Raw genomic sequence first — 15,191 nt, forward strand, 5'->3', positions numbered from 1 at the left:
CTTGATGATCTCCCGAGGTCCCTTCCAGCCCTAATGTCTATGAAATCTATGAAATCTATGAAAAAAACAAATCATACACTAGAAGTCATATGCTGACTATAACATTTTAATTTTATTACAAAAAATAGTTTTGTCATGATTTGTGTTTGTGTACTGCATATAGAGGGGATTGCATAATAACTCAAAAACAAAGTCTTAGTCTTGTATATTGTCTGGTATGTGTGTGTGTGTGGTGGGACATGTGTATGTATGTGCATGCACATGGTGGTATGTGCGTGTGTATAGTAGGGTGTGGGAGGGGTGTGTGGGGGTGTGGCTGTTTGTGTTGGGGGAAGATAGGGTATATTGGGGGGGTTGTAGGGGCAGGGGGTGCGTATGTGGCATTTGTGGGAGGTGAGAAAGGGTGGGAGGTGGGGGGACCCCCCCGGCACTCCTCCCGTGGCACGCAGACCCCACCGGCAGTGGCAGCACCAGCACCAGGCAGGGGCACTCGGAGCTCCAGCCAGCACTGCATATAACAGTGAGGAGCAATGCAACTTGTGGACCCCCATAGGGAAGCTCCATGTGCTGGAGCCAGCTGCTTTTGCCACTAGGCTGTATTTTGCCTGTGGGCCTGTGGGCTGTATTTTGCCTGCCCCTGCATTAGATTGTATTAAAATGGTCTGTTACCTGTCCACGTCGTCTGATTAGTCAAAACAAAAGCTCTGCACTGGGAGTAACTCTCGCAGATCTCAATGGCTTCGGTGATGTCAAACACAGAGAGGAGGCAGCCTTTATGATGGTAAGATGGCCAGCACCTGTAGTTCTCATCAGGAATAGTAGCATCAGGCACCCGTTTGTACTCTGCAATTATCCAGAGCAAAATGATCATTTGGAAAGCTATAGTAAAGCGGTGCAATTTTGATAGACAGGTTGCATCAGGCCAGTTTGCAGGTATATGAAAGGACATAGAAGGGTCGTTCAGTAGGCTGCATCAGCCTCATTTTGTTCCTGGCTTGCTAAAATTGTTGCTTGCCCCTCAGGCTGCTTTTATTTTTCATTTTGAGAAACAAGCCCAGAAATAAACAGTCTGTGCACAAAATGCTTCTGCCCTCCCTACTGTTGAGGCAAGGCTTTGATTTGATTTGGAGTTTTACATGAAGAATGTCCCATTGAATAAACAGCATCCACTTGAATGAAATGACTCACTGTCTTAGTTCTTAACACTGAACAGGATTGTCAGGGTGAGACCTGATGAGGCGTTCCCGGCCCTCCCTCTCAGTTAGAAGAGCATGCTATTTTGCTCCAGCTTCTTTAGAACATGAAGAAAAGACAGGCTTTTAATTAAGCAAACTTTTTCTTCTTGCTCAGATTAGCACAAAAGGGGAGTTGCTTGATGGGCCTCTGAGAGAGAAAAAAAAGGACATGAAGCATGTCAGCTTGGTCCTTGCCCAGCTCCTCTGCATTGCCCTGTGGATTACTGCACAGCTCCCTTGGCTGCCATTCAGTCTCACTTGCCTTTATGAGCTCTCTCTTGTTCTCTGTTCACAGCTCCTCTCAGTTTCCGAGCTGTTTTTGGGCTTCTCTAATGAATACATCAGCAAAATTAAACTAATCATTTACAAATATTTCTACTTAGCTCCCAGACACACAAATTGACAGTCAAGAAAACCCCAAAATACAAAACACTATAGCGATTCTAACCACATGCATTAAAGAGACTGTAGCTACATGCTTCAAAACCTGTTCTTTAGATAGTTCAGTTTTGTCTGACCCTGCAAAATTTCAACTTGCTAATGTTTCAGACACTGAGTTATCAGGATGCTTTTTATTTAATGGGTATTTTCTCTTTTATGTTTAGTATATACATAACAACCAATGGTTTGATTCATAAGAGAATTGTCCATTGTCTATCATACATTTTTTACCATTTACCTGAAAACTTATTTTTCTCATTGCTTCATACTAACTGTCATAACACAAATCCGCAAACAAAAAGTGAAGAAAGAATACAATCATTTTGTCATTGGCAGAACTCTCATTCATTTTCAGGACCAACTTTTGCTATGGCAAATACAAAGAATCAAATTCATATCACAAATGCTCATTTTATTGCCAAGAGATGACATCGCTTAATAAGCTGCTACAGACCTGTCGGACAAATAACATGCAGTCCATTTCCATACCTCCTTCATGACTATATTGTCATATCCTATATTAGTGATAGAATTATTTGGAAAGAACTAAAGAGCTACTGGATGGAGACTGCCGAGGGTGGGCAAGCCTAAGGTCAGTGGGAGTATATATATGTGTGAGCAAGATGAACAAGGGGGTCAATTCACCATTGCTGTTTAGCTCATGCACACAGACATTTATACCCATGGAAATAAAAACCACAGTAGATATAGAAAGGGTTCATTCTGACTCAGCATTTTATTTTATTTATAATACCCCTTGTACTGACCAGATAATGAAAGGAGGAAGCAAAAATGAAATCAGACCCAATACTGCATGGAAAATGAAAACTGTGCACTGAAGATGCTTGTTACTAATGGAAGAAAAAGAGCATCTACCATAGATGTTCTGAAGTGTGAGCATGGATTCAGCCCTGAGCCCTTGAAGGAAATATTTGCCAAGCTCCTGACTATGACATCTAAGGTCAGGCCTTACCAGGCCTTGGCATTAAGTCAGTTTTCAGTAAGTCAGAGTACTTAGCAGAGCAGCCTAAACATCACATGATGTATTTTTGCTATGCAGTACAAAAATCTCTCTCAGAGTAACCTATCAAGCTGCATTTTACTGTTAAAACTCTCCTGCAGGCAAATGTGTTTTTAAAAGCATTTCCACTACATAATACATTGTTTCATCTTTAACATCTTTTCCTCCATTGCAATCCTCAGCTGGCATACATTGACTTCAAACGAATAATAGTGATTTATATGAGATGAGGATCTATCCCTTTATGAAAAGTAAATGTTTCAATATTTACAGATTTTCAATGAGACTCAGGGCAGGATTCAAAGCTGCATATGGGACTTAAGGAGAGTTTAAGTACCTATGTACCAGAGTGATTCAAAAAGGCCCTGTACCAGTGGCCTCATTATGGAATTAATTAAGTGCCTACATTTTTTGGCTATATGGTTCCCAAGCTGCATTAGGGATCCTGAGCAACACAGGTAGAATGCTTAAACCACAATAGTCCCCAACTCCTGCATAAGCTCCATTAGAAGCCAAATAGTTGGTGGGAGGCACCTAAACTCCACCTAACTCCCTGGAGGTCCCTGTCTAACACCAATACATAAACAGCCCTGAAAGAAACTAAGAGGGAGTCTCCCTGTACTGTCCAGTGGAGTTTGCTTCTATGGATATTTTACTTCATTATGGAAGTTTCCAAAATGCCTAGTGGGTAGAGTGTATCCTCATTTATGCATTTTACAGACATTAGTTAACAATCAAAAATAAGTCCGACAGCAGAGCCTAAAGCCCAGGAGTCCCCACTCTCGGGAAAGACCAGATCCACTAGGCGAATGTTCTAACCACTAAGCTACTGGCTAAGGTGTAGGTGGCACTGCCCCTTCCTTGGCTATCTCAGAGGAAAGATGAGATGGTGTGATTTGCAAAGGAACAGAAGTGTCTAATGCTTAACATAAATTGGGCATCTAGACTCCCGAGAGGGGTGGGATTTCTGACACAGCCTGGTGCTTTAGTGAGTCCTACTGGCTACCTTTTGGTACTTCTAGATTTCCTAAATTGCCCTTCGATGAGGCCTACTGCTTCCCATTCTCACTGTAGAGTACCCAGGTGGCTTAGCATACACCACTCACAGGCATCTCCAAAATCTTTCTACTGACTGTATGGGACCCTAGGCACTTACAACATATTTAATTGCTCTCTTGGTATAGGCACTTAAATAGGTAGGCGATGTCTAAATTGAAGTGTTTACTGAGACACTTTGAAAGGCTACTAAAGCCTTTTTTAAAACAGGATTTATCCCTAATCAACAAAAAAAAAAAAAAGAGAAGTTGCTATCATCAGAGTATGGTCAAGCTTGCTGGCATACCAAAGCTCACCTATCTGTCCGAGAAAAGATTTGGGTTGCAAAAGCACAAGTGAAGTAGGCTTTCCTCTCATAACAGCTCTCTGTACAAATTTAAACAGTATAGCATAACGTGTTTCATAAACAATAATGCAAGCTACACAGAAAAGGGCTAATATCATTCCACATCTGGGAAACTCCTAAGCATTTTGGGCACCATGCTGGTGGCAACAGAGATAGAGCCACAGAAGACCAGAAGAAAATGTGGTGGCACGTGGCCTGCAAGCAGATGGTACTAGAAGATGCTCCAAATTGACAGACTGAAGAATACGTACAGATTTGGTGTTTAGTCTCTCTTTTTATCCTGCCTAGTGAGGATACAAGGAAAGAAACCTTAATGGAAACTCAGCGAGGGTTCTCTGCAGTTCCCTTTCCACTCTCCGACTTTTCCTTTGAAATGAAAAGAAATTAACTGTACCAACATAGCGAGTCTGTCACATTCACTTGCACAACCTGAAGAGACTGGCACTTTCTTTCTTAAAAATTATTACAAGTTTTGGCCATTGCAGTGCCCAGTCCCACAGCTGGACTTCACATGAAACTCAGACCTTTACAGGTCTTCTCCTGCTCCCACTGAAGTCAGCAATAATGGGAACATGATTAGACCTCCCAGTGTAATGGCAAAGCCAACTGGCATTTCCTCTTAAAGCTAGGACCATATGGCAATACAGGAAGGAATAGCCACATCAGACACTCCTTGGCTTCCTTTTCCATATACCACTTTTCTCCATACTGCCAGCATAATAGACTTGACTACATTTTTCCTGTAATCGTGATTTTTTTTTTTAATCCTGTTATTTAAAAAAAAAAGATGTGTGGGGCTAAACTGCTCACTAAGATCGAACTGTGCTTCTGCCTTCCATGGTTATGTGGGAAAGAAGCAGAACAGGAGCCTCTCTTCCTACTTACGTGATCCATGAAAGGGAAGCCCAGAATCATACCCTTGTACTTAGGAACTACTGACAGAAGTTTCCTTCCCCCAGAACTGTCTGACCAGAAAGACCACAAACAAGAGTGCAAAGCAAGCTGAACAGAGTGCAAAGCAAGCATCTCTCCTCCCCAGAGATGTGGATCCAGGGTTTCACAAGGTGGAGTGCAAGAGGCATGACACTCCTCTGCTCCCAGCCTTTTTCCCCTCCTCCAACTAGGGCAGGCAGACTATGCCATAGGACCAGCAGTCAGGGACATTTTTAAGTCCCCAAAGCAGGTTAAAATCCTGCATCCCCCTTTCCCTTCCTGCTCAAAGGCACACCTCCTCCACGCCCCTTCTCTCCCCCCAACCTGTCACTGTCACCGTCCCCACTGCCACCATTCCAGGAGCAAGGGGAGCTCCACAGCTTCTCTAGCCAGGCCACACAGGGGCCCAGAGGCAGTGGCGGCGGTAGCGGCAGCAGCAGCAGCAGCAGCAGGTGGACATGTTCCCACTCCCCATACCTTCTTCCAGTCTACCTGGGGGACCAGACAGGGAGGGAGAACCCCCTCACTTGATGCCATTACCACGGGCTAAGCCCAGCTTTGAGCCAAACTTGAATGGGACAAGGGCTTCCCCCATCCCTGGGAGAGTGGGAAAAGTATCAGCAGCAGGTAGGGGACAGGGGATGGGAGGAGAGGAGATGAAGGGAAGGGACTAACTAACTGGGGAGCATAGAGGGAAAGTAGGGAGGGAACTCTTCCCTTCACCACAGATTTTAAAAAATTCCCAGCTGCTGTTCCTGCTGCATGGTCAAAAAGGGGTGCAGCCACACCACTGAACCCCCCCTGGATCTGCCCCTGCATACATACATGCACAAGTGCATGTATGCATGCACATACACAGTTTCTAGTCAGCTTGACTTCCCAGCACTGCAAGGGAGCATGTATGCTGTACCCTATTAAAATGGTGTGACCATATATTGGCTTTGCCTCCCAAAGAGGGAGCACCAAGAGGCACCCTCCCCCCGGAGCAGTTGCACCTATGTATTTTTTGAATTATGGTAAATGTCTTCAAACTGCTCCCACTTCAGCTTAGTTTAAAAAAAAATAACCCACTAAACTGATTACACAAGCAAATACTTGTCTGAGAAACCCATATTTTTCAAAAATTTACCTTGTCTCAGACTATGATAATTTCACATTTTTGAGATTTCCATTATGAAGTAACATATTACTGGAAGCAAACTCCAAATCAAGGAACCATTATTTCCATAAGTAATCTCTCTCTAGTTCTTACTTCCACGAGTTATGTCACTGGATTCATTCAATATGATTGTTTATATAAGCACACTTTACTTACCTAAGCAGCTGATAGTGGAAGGAGGGTTCACTATCTGACAGCAACTACACTCATTTAAGTTTTATTAAAATGTCTTCTGATAACAGTGATAGATATATGACCAGTCTCCAAAAAGGAAGCAGGTATTTGAATGTTTATACTAGGGCATATATAACATATATGCTGAATCAAAATGCTGAAAATCGTTAGTCTAATATAGAGGGTCAGAGAGGTTATTCCTCTGCTATTCAAAGCTTGCTCAGTCTGAGATAAGGCATTATTCTGAAACATAACTACCCACTGAAGAGTAACTTTTCAAACACATGCTTTCCATCTTCTTGCTTTTTATGTTTATGTAATTCACCAACTTCTTTAGGCTGCACTGTGTAGGACAGAGCAATATAAAAATGTTACGTAGCTCACTTGTACTATATGAATCTAGAAGAAATGTGAATAAGATTTGTAATGGCCACATCAAGACTTTTTACCTGCTGCGTAAGCAATTTAGAAAGTCTAGTGTGTTTCTCATACAACTTTTAAATGTTCATCTTGGTCACTATGGTTTAATATACTTGTTCAATTTAGAAACTCCATTGGTTTAAAGACATCTATAGCTCAGGTTTTTGTCTTGCCAAAACCTGAAACTTGCTTAAATGGAGTCCATGGAATTTGAAGGCTCACAGCAATAAATCACATCATAAAAAGGTCAAAGTTCTGGTCGATTTCCAGACTAATGGTGTTTAAAGCCAATAAATACTTGCCTAATACTATAAATGCAGCAATAAATTTACACTTTCACATACATGCACACAGTTTGAAATAGCATATGTGAAGTCTATCACTGTAATGTCAAGAATAGATAACAGAATAACAAGGCATAAACAATAAATGCTTAGCAAAGTCATGAGCAAAATTAATCCTTGCTTACTTGTCCCTATTTTTCTGAGGATTAACTCTAATAAAAATTAACTATACAAAGTCTATTTTTTATGTCACTTATTCCAGTTTTACAGCAGTTTAATCCCTAGGTCCTAATCTCTAGGGTCTGGAGCAGTTTAATCTCCAATTCTCCATTTCTACTGTTGCAAACAGAACTAGGTTGAACTTATTTTTCATGTTGCACAAAAAATGTCCCCATCCTGAAAGATGACAAAAATTTGAAATCTCAAAAATGTTTGTGGAACAAAATTCAGAACTACAGTAATTCTGGTCAGATCAGATATCATTCTGACCATTCCAGAAAGTTTTATTTCAATCTTTTTATTTTAAAAAGCCCTGTAGGTTAATACATTTTGAAATTACAAATAATAATAATTTCAGTCAAAATTGTTTATTTTGAAACTTTTCCCCCAAAATATTTCAAAATGGGACAGTTGTGGAAACCAGCACTTTCCTGTGAAAAGTGTTGTTTTCAATGAGTGCATCTACACGTGCAGTGGACTGCGCAATTGTTACTGCGCAGTCCTGTCACCACACAGCTATTTTTAGCTGCTGCTGCACAGTAGCATCACCATTATGGTTCATGTCCGGCAGTGCTACATCACCATAGCAATGAACTACAGTGCAGTAGCTCATTGCTGTGCCAAAGTAGTGTCTCATGTACAGATACCCAATGAATCTGTATTTTCCAATGATTTTTTTTCTTATTAAAAAACAAAAAATCAAAACCAGCATTAGATACAAGTAATTCCTCCAAAGCCAGTGTGTAGAATCAAGCCCCTTTGTTTCAGTGACTTACCCTACTGTTTACAGTGATGTAATGCAGATCACTACCAGGCGCAGAAGCCCCTAGGGCTATGGCCTTGTCTTGAGAACATGCCATGGTAAAAAGAGGTTTATTTAAAATCAGAATTCAATTTGTTTCATACTATGGAATCATACATCAATTAAGTAAAATAAAAGAGCAAAGCTTAAAAAAATAACTTAAGATTAGTTTAGTAAAAAATCACCTGTGTTGACCCAATGCTGGCTCTAATCTCATAAACATGCCAATTTTCACTGTACCAGATTCACTAATATAAACAACTCCAGGAGTACATTATAAACTATTTGAAACAGGCTGTGGTTTTCCCCTTTAACTTGCTTGAATCACCCTAAATCTGACTTTAATCAGTCCTAATGACCATTTGTTTCAGCCACAGCAGCCAGATTGCATTTTTACTACCAACTACAGCTACCAGTTGGAAAAGTGCCCAGTTTTCTTTTCTAGTTATCACCTGCCAATACACCATGGGTCAGTGACACAGCTGCAATAATGTGCATCCTTGAGAAAGTAATCATGCTACTCTATTTCCCTATTCCCTACCTCCTCCACTGTAATGACAACATAAAACACTGACAACTTATTCTAGGTATTCCCCTCTGCCCCACCCTGTTGACTTGCTAGTAGTTAAACAGAGAGGACCCAATTCTACTATTCTCAATAATATTCTGCTCTACAACACATTCCTTTGATATCCCTGTGAAAGTAAGGATGACAGAATAAGAATAAATAATAGAAAACACACTTCCTTCACGTGACTTTGTGTGTCATTTTAGATTTTAAATTTCTACCTTGTTTCATACCCAGGATTTAAAATCCTTTCAGAAATAAGGCCACATATATAATGTTCTTAGACCAAGTCAATATAGGTCTGAATCCTACAGAGCTATTTTTTGCTACATGCCCATGACAGCAACAAAATACTAGCATGTTAGAGAAAATACATGTCCTGTGTACTGAATTTTTCTCTACTTGCAACCAGATCTGCCTTCCCCACTAAAATGCTACGGTTATTAGGACAGACAGTAGGATCTGGTGGAAAAGGCTTGGGGTAAAACATTGCCAGTAGCTGCTATGGGATCATGAGTTAGACCAGTGATTCTCAAGCAGGGTGCTGTGGCACCCTGGGGTGCCTTGAGATCTTTTCAAGGGTGCCACACAATATTAAACTGTTAGGAATGCAACATGATTCAGAAGATGATAGGGGTGTGTGAAGTGGGCCCTATTCAATTCAAATTCAGATTTGGCCCAAATCAAGGACAGTGATTCAATTAGTTGATTTGGATCACTGTCCCCGATTCGATTCAGCTGAATCTGAAGATTCGATGCTGATTCAGAGAATCAGCGATTTGAATATAGACACAGCTTTAAAAGTTTTTTCTACATACCTTGAGGTACCACCGCAGCTTGTGATCGCTGTGATGCTGGGGCAGATGCAGTATCCCACAGGAGGATGGGGGGGAGGGGGCGGCAGCCTCCACGTGCTGGACAGCGAAGCCGAAAGTGGACTGGAAGGAAGTCAGAACTGCGCCCCACTGAGGCTGCTGCCAGCTCTTGGTGGAGGGAAGCAATCTCTTTCATCCCTGTTCCATACACTAGGATGGGTCTATAATTGTCATTCCCAGTGAATAAACTGTCCCTACACCATGGATCAATATCAGTGGGGCCAGACCATTCCCCTCCCCCATTTGCAGCATCCTTCTTCACAGGCCAGTTTAAAAGCAAACAGACCTTGTGCTCCCTAAAGTGAAAAGAATAAATGAACTGTTGGCATACAAGGCCTTTGCATGGGTACTGGGTAGGGGAAACTTCTTTTAAACTACTATTTCGGTCACACATCCTGAAGAAGACTCACACATCCTGGCCCTAGATCATAGGAAAGCAGAGCTGGAAGGGACATTGTGAAGCCATCTAGTCCTTCTATATCAGGGGTGTCGAACTTACCCAAGGCCAAATATGGACCACAAGGATTCCTTCTGCACTGGATCCAGACTGTTAGGAGCAGATCCATGGGGCCACATTCAGGTAGCACTGTAGATCCAGGGATGTGTGGCTACACAGAGCCATACTGAAGCAACTTGGAACCAGAGGTATGTAGTGCTGCAGAGCTCTGGCCAGGCACCTGCATGGAGCCACATTCAGGTAGTGGTACAGACATGGAAATGTCTGTGGGCATCAGCCCCCAGCTCTATGCTGTCAGCCAAATGATGACCCATGCAGCCACACACCTCTAGATCCACACCATTGCCCAGCATGTGAAACTCTGCCCAGTTGACAGTGCCAGGGGCATATGGCAAAGCAGAACCGAGGGCGTGCACTTCCAGTAGCCCACCAGACTACTGGTGGGCCAGATGCAATGGTTCAGTGGGAAGGATCCAGCCTGCAGGCTGAATGTTTGGCACCCCGATGTAGACGTTTATAGGAAAGAAGTTCAAGACAGGCCTGAGCCTGACTAAAGCAAATTCATTGTAGAATCTCAGTAGATATTTGCAAGGGGATTGTTTGTAGAATATTCGCAGCTCAAGTCTTTAAGTACCTTCAACAAAACATGTATTTACAGTCCTAATGGCTCACCCTAATGTGGGCTACACAAACTTCCTAAAATACTCTTTTACTGCCCTTCAGCACCTCTATCCCCTCCCTCCCCCCCAAACATATGCATGTTGAAGTTTCTTCACCAGATTTACAATTTCTCAAGCATATTACTATAGCAGACCTGTAAAATACTTTTTTTCAAAGCACTGGTGTACCGTAAATGTTTACTAATAGCACAATCCCACCAAAATGTCAAAGGACAATGAAAGATGGCGACTCAATTTACACTCCAACATTCTGTCTCTTGAGGTTTGCAAATGCACTTGCTTCTTTCAAGTAACAACAGTTCTTATTTCTGTTAATTATGCCTTTCTTTCCGTGTACCCCTTAAGGCCTTATAATGGGTCATCTATTTGTTTTAATGAATAACAGGGCTATAGGATTTACTAACTATATAGTTTACTTCATGAAATTCTAAATGAACTGAAAGGCTTTTTTTAAAATTGAAACTCAAGAGCTAGACTCACAGATGGTGTAAACTAGCATAACTTTTTTGAAGTCAAAGGGATTTCAAGTTACTGACTTAAATGGAGACATGATTTCACCCAGGAAGTTCAATAGGTTTGCACATTATTTTGAATTCAATACAGCAACGATACCATCATTTTAGATTAAAGCCTCACAAGACAAGATATGGTTTTCATTTTAATTTGCATTATGTTGAAAACCTTAAACAAAAGGCACATTAAATATAACAGTATTTGAATACAGTGCCAGTCTAAACACCACAATGTTTCTACACCAATATTAACAATGGTGTGATTTATGATTACAGAAAACATACATGGCTATTGAATGTCTCCTGCTTCTCCACTTTGTTTCTAAGTTACTAAACCAAAGTCCAGAGGATAATATAATTTACAACACTATAAAATGTTTTACAGCTGAAACAGAGTAAAAGCTTAAGACCCACGTCCTTCTGTAACATGACCATGGTTTCATCTTGTTAAACTTTATTTACGGAAAGCTGGGATTGACAGGAACTTTCATAGTGTCACTTTCCTACCGACTGCCAATATCACCTTTCTCACTTCAGTTTGTTCTTAGGAAGAGCCTCTTCCTTTAAAAATAATAAATTCAGAGAGATAACAGACTTTCATGATAGGTTTGACTTTAGGGATTTTTTTTCTTAAATCACTTTCCTAAGATTACTGTCTTTTTTTTCCCCTCTAGCAAGGATTTATAAGACTCTGGTCAAGATGATATACAATTCATAATTTCTAGAACTAAATCAAATTCCAAAGCACCACTACCTGAAGCTTCTAATGTTGCTCTTTTTAAAAACAAAGAAATAATACTGCCTTGTAATTCCTAGATTTGAACTGCTGCTCTCTGGTCTTAATTTTAGTATGGATCTTTTAGGGCGTTTTTCAGGCACAACTAGAAACTCAGGGTAACAGGCTTTTGGGGAGGAGAGGTGTTTGTTTTGCTTGCAATTTTATCTAAAAATGGAGATAATTACATTTAAACAGCTAACCTGCTGAGATAACCGTTATTCAAGATTGGATCTATCAAGATTTCTGCTATCTGCCACTGATGTTCCACCATTTAGACCAAAATCTAGTGATATCAGTTTGCAAAATTTTAGCACACTTGAATCTAAAACCAAATCCCAACTTTTATTTGGCCTCAAAACCCAATCCTAATCACTAGATTTAACCTATTCTAGCTCAGGAGTTGAAAGAGTTCCCTCAACCTCATGCTACATTATAGAACCAGACAAAAAATTAAACAATATTCAACATAACACATATTTTTTCATGCCTTGGGAGAGGCACACAATGTACTTTGCTGCTGTCTTCCTGATGACAACATTTGGAGGTGTGGGCTTAACAGTGATATTTACTTCATCCACAATAAAAACAAACCTTTTGTATCAAAAGTGCAAGGGATTAGGTCTTGTCAATGCTAGGCTAGTTCTGTCACCAGGTGTTCTGACAGCAAACCACAGCCACTACAAGGAAGTTTTCAGACCGTGATTGCATGGAAGGGTTTCTGTTGGCTCTAGATGGCTCAACCTAGCAGCTGTGCTGGCAGGGTATGTCTTCCTCCGCCGGCAACTAAGTAATGGGTGACAACACAAGTCTTCTTTTTCCTTAGGGAGGTGGTATTATCTCACCAATAGAAAGAACTGCATGGCAGTTTTGAGTGTAGATTTCATCCAAGTTTTACTTGCCCTCAAATTTGAGTTTGGCCAGAAAAAAAAAACCACTATGTAATGCAGGGGCCAGAGTTTATGGAGGTGAAATCCATCTTGGGCTGTCTAGACAAGGACAAAATTTAGGGGCATAATAGCAGCCATGGCTGCAGCAGCAGCAAGTCGAGTGGTACAGTGTACATAGCAGCCCCACTCCCACACAACTTGCATGTGGAACTGAGTTCACTGTGTCCACGTAACTATTTGTTTCATGGTACCCTATGCTGAACCAATATTAAGAGCTTCTCCAAAGGAGGCGCACGTCCTCCAGACCCATTCCACTACTGCTGCTGCCTTTCTTTGCAGTTGAGTTCTACCAATGGGATTTCTCCTTTGGTGAGTACAAATCAAATGGAAGGTTTAAAAAGTGAATAATTACTTCAAAGAGGCATTAAAATCAATTCAAGGGCGGATCCATGTGGAACAGAAATCATATGAGTAAATGTATAGGCCTTCTCCACCTAAGATCGCCTTACACTCCTCTAGTAAGGTAAAGGTTACTTGAATTAGGAATAAATTATATCTATACCCACTGGAAGGTTGCTTTTATAGAGGTATAAAGTGGTCTCTGTGCAAATGAGAAACATGTCCATACTTTTTAAGTCAGGGCATCTAAATTTGTAAATGAAGGTTTGTCACAGTGGGCAAATTTTCAAGCAATTCCTAGAAGGATGTTGGATTTCTCTGGACTGTCACTGGCTAAAATCCTTCCTGTGTCAAATAATTAAGTATAATATTCAGGTTCTTTAAATTAGTATTTAGTTGCATAAAATTACATTCACATTACTTAGTTGGAGCTACAGAGGACATTTTTTACTCCCTTCCTTCTGCTGAGTTGCATCTAGCTCCATGAACAGTCTCATAAAATTTAATAGGGCTACTTGCAAAGAAAGGTATTGCCTGACTTGAAGTAAAGACAGCCAAATCTCAGCTATATTATACAGAAACATATGGAACTAAATCAACACAATAACACATACTTAACATAGATGCCTGAAATGGATGCAGCTCTGTTCCCCATCAGTGGAACATTGTTCAATTTACTATTGCTGTCTTGGCTATTTCTCGCTGTGATACTTTATAAACAAGACAAATAAGACATCATACTGTCCTGTCATGGCAGTTAAATCTAGAATCAGACAGCATCACAGAAAACTTCAGCCTTCCTGGCACTTCTTCAACAAAGGATATGTTTGTACTGTTGATTATGCTGCTGAAAATAATTTTACTGTGTTGACAGGCATCACTCAACAAAGGTGATGATGAAAATCTGAAAATTAGAACATTAAACGAACACCTGCGACAATTTTCCTGTCAAATTCACAACCAATTAAATATTGAATTATTTGAGATTAGAGGGCCAAATTTCACCCATGGCCTCAGAGCTTATTGCAGCTCACGCATTTACACCAGAAATTAATTTGACTCACGAATCTGTCACCTAAAAGAAGGCATTACTGACATCTTCAAATGCTCTATTCTAATATTCTTATTCCTTTAGTCGCCTTTCTCTCTCCCCCCATTGTCATGCATTAGCAGCAAAACTATCATTTTTTTTTCTTTATCAACCTCTAGCAGCTCATATCAACAATCTCATGTTGTGTGCATACACAGATGTATGCAGACATGAACAAATGCACAGAATCATAGAAAAATAGGGCTTGAAAGAACCTCAAGAGCTATTCTAGTCCAACCCCTGCTCAAGGCAGGATCATCTCCATTTAAACCATTGCAGACAAGTGTTTATTTAACCTGCTTTTAAGAAAAAAAGAGATACACAAACTAGTGCCCCTATTTGTTGTTTGACATAAAAAGAACACATATATTACTTCTTTTCAAAATGTGATATTCTATGAAGTATTCTTTGAGGTGGAACATGTATTCCTGTATGCCCTATGTGTTTGAAAAGTCCTGTCAATATTTGTGGTACTGTTGAAGCCATTTTTGTCAGATTTCTGCAGCCTTTTCTTAACTCCTACATTTTTTTGCCCAATCACTGCCAGAGGTCAGTGGATGCAATGATTTCCCCCTGAGAAGCAGGTAGGAGGGTTAATCTTTCTAAACTACAAATGCTACAGCATATGCAAGGAAGCTCCATGAGTCTCAAGAGACACACGGAGGGTAAGGGTATTATTGTTACGATAAACTGGTTCCTTCTTCATGGGCTCCCTGTTCTAACCTGCCCCACAACTCCAGCTCACGAACGTTTCAATATCCAGAGAGTAGACAAATATTTGGACAGGATCCACATTTTAGCAAAAGTTCATGGTTCAAACTTTACACAGGTTTGAGGTTCTCAGTGGGAACAGTC

The 15,191-nt window shown here is 40.8% G+C and overlaps 1 protein-coding gene across 1 annotated transcript in view; it reads right to left on the reverse strand.

The window, feature by feature from the left end:
- The window catches only part of PKDCC (protein kinase domain containing, cytoplasmic), a gene marked incomplete at its 5' end in the record, with an annotated part of 45,308 nt that overhangs the window by 7,920 nt on the left and 22,197 nt on the right, over positions 1-15,191 (reverse strand). Inside the window, one exon of the mRNA XM_019548568.1 lies at positions 670-843. Within this exon, the coding sequence (XP_019404113.1) occupies positions 670-843 (174 nt within the window). The remainder of the gene's footprint in view (positions 1-669; positions 844-15,191) is intronic.

The sequence above is a fragment of the Crocodylus porosus genome, unplaced genomic scaffold (assembly GCF_001723895.1).
Source record: "Crocodylus porosus isolate Cpor-Errol unplaced genomic scaffold, CroPor_comp1, whole genome shotgun sequence".
Lineage (NCBI taxonomy): Eukaryota > Metazoa > Chordata > Crocodylia > Crocodylidae > Crocodylus > Crocodylus porosus.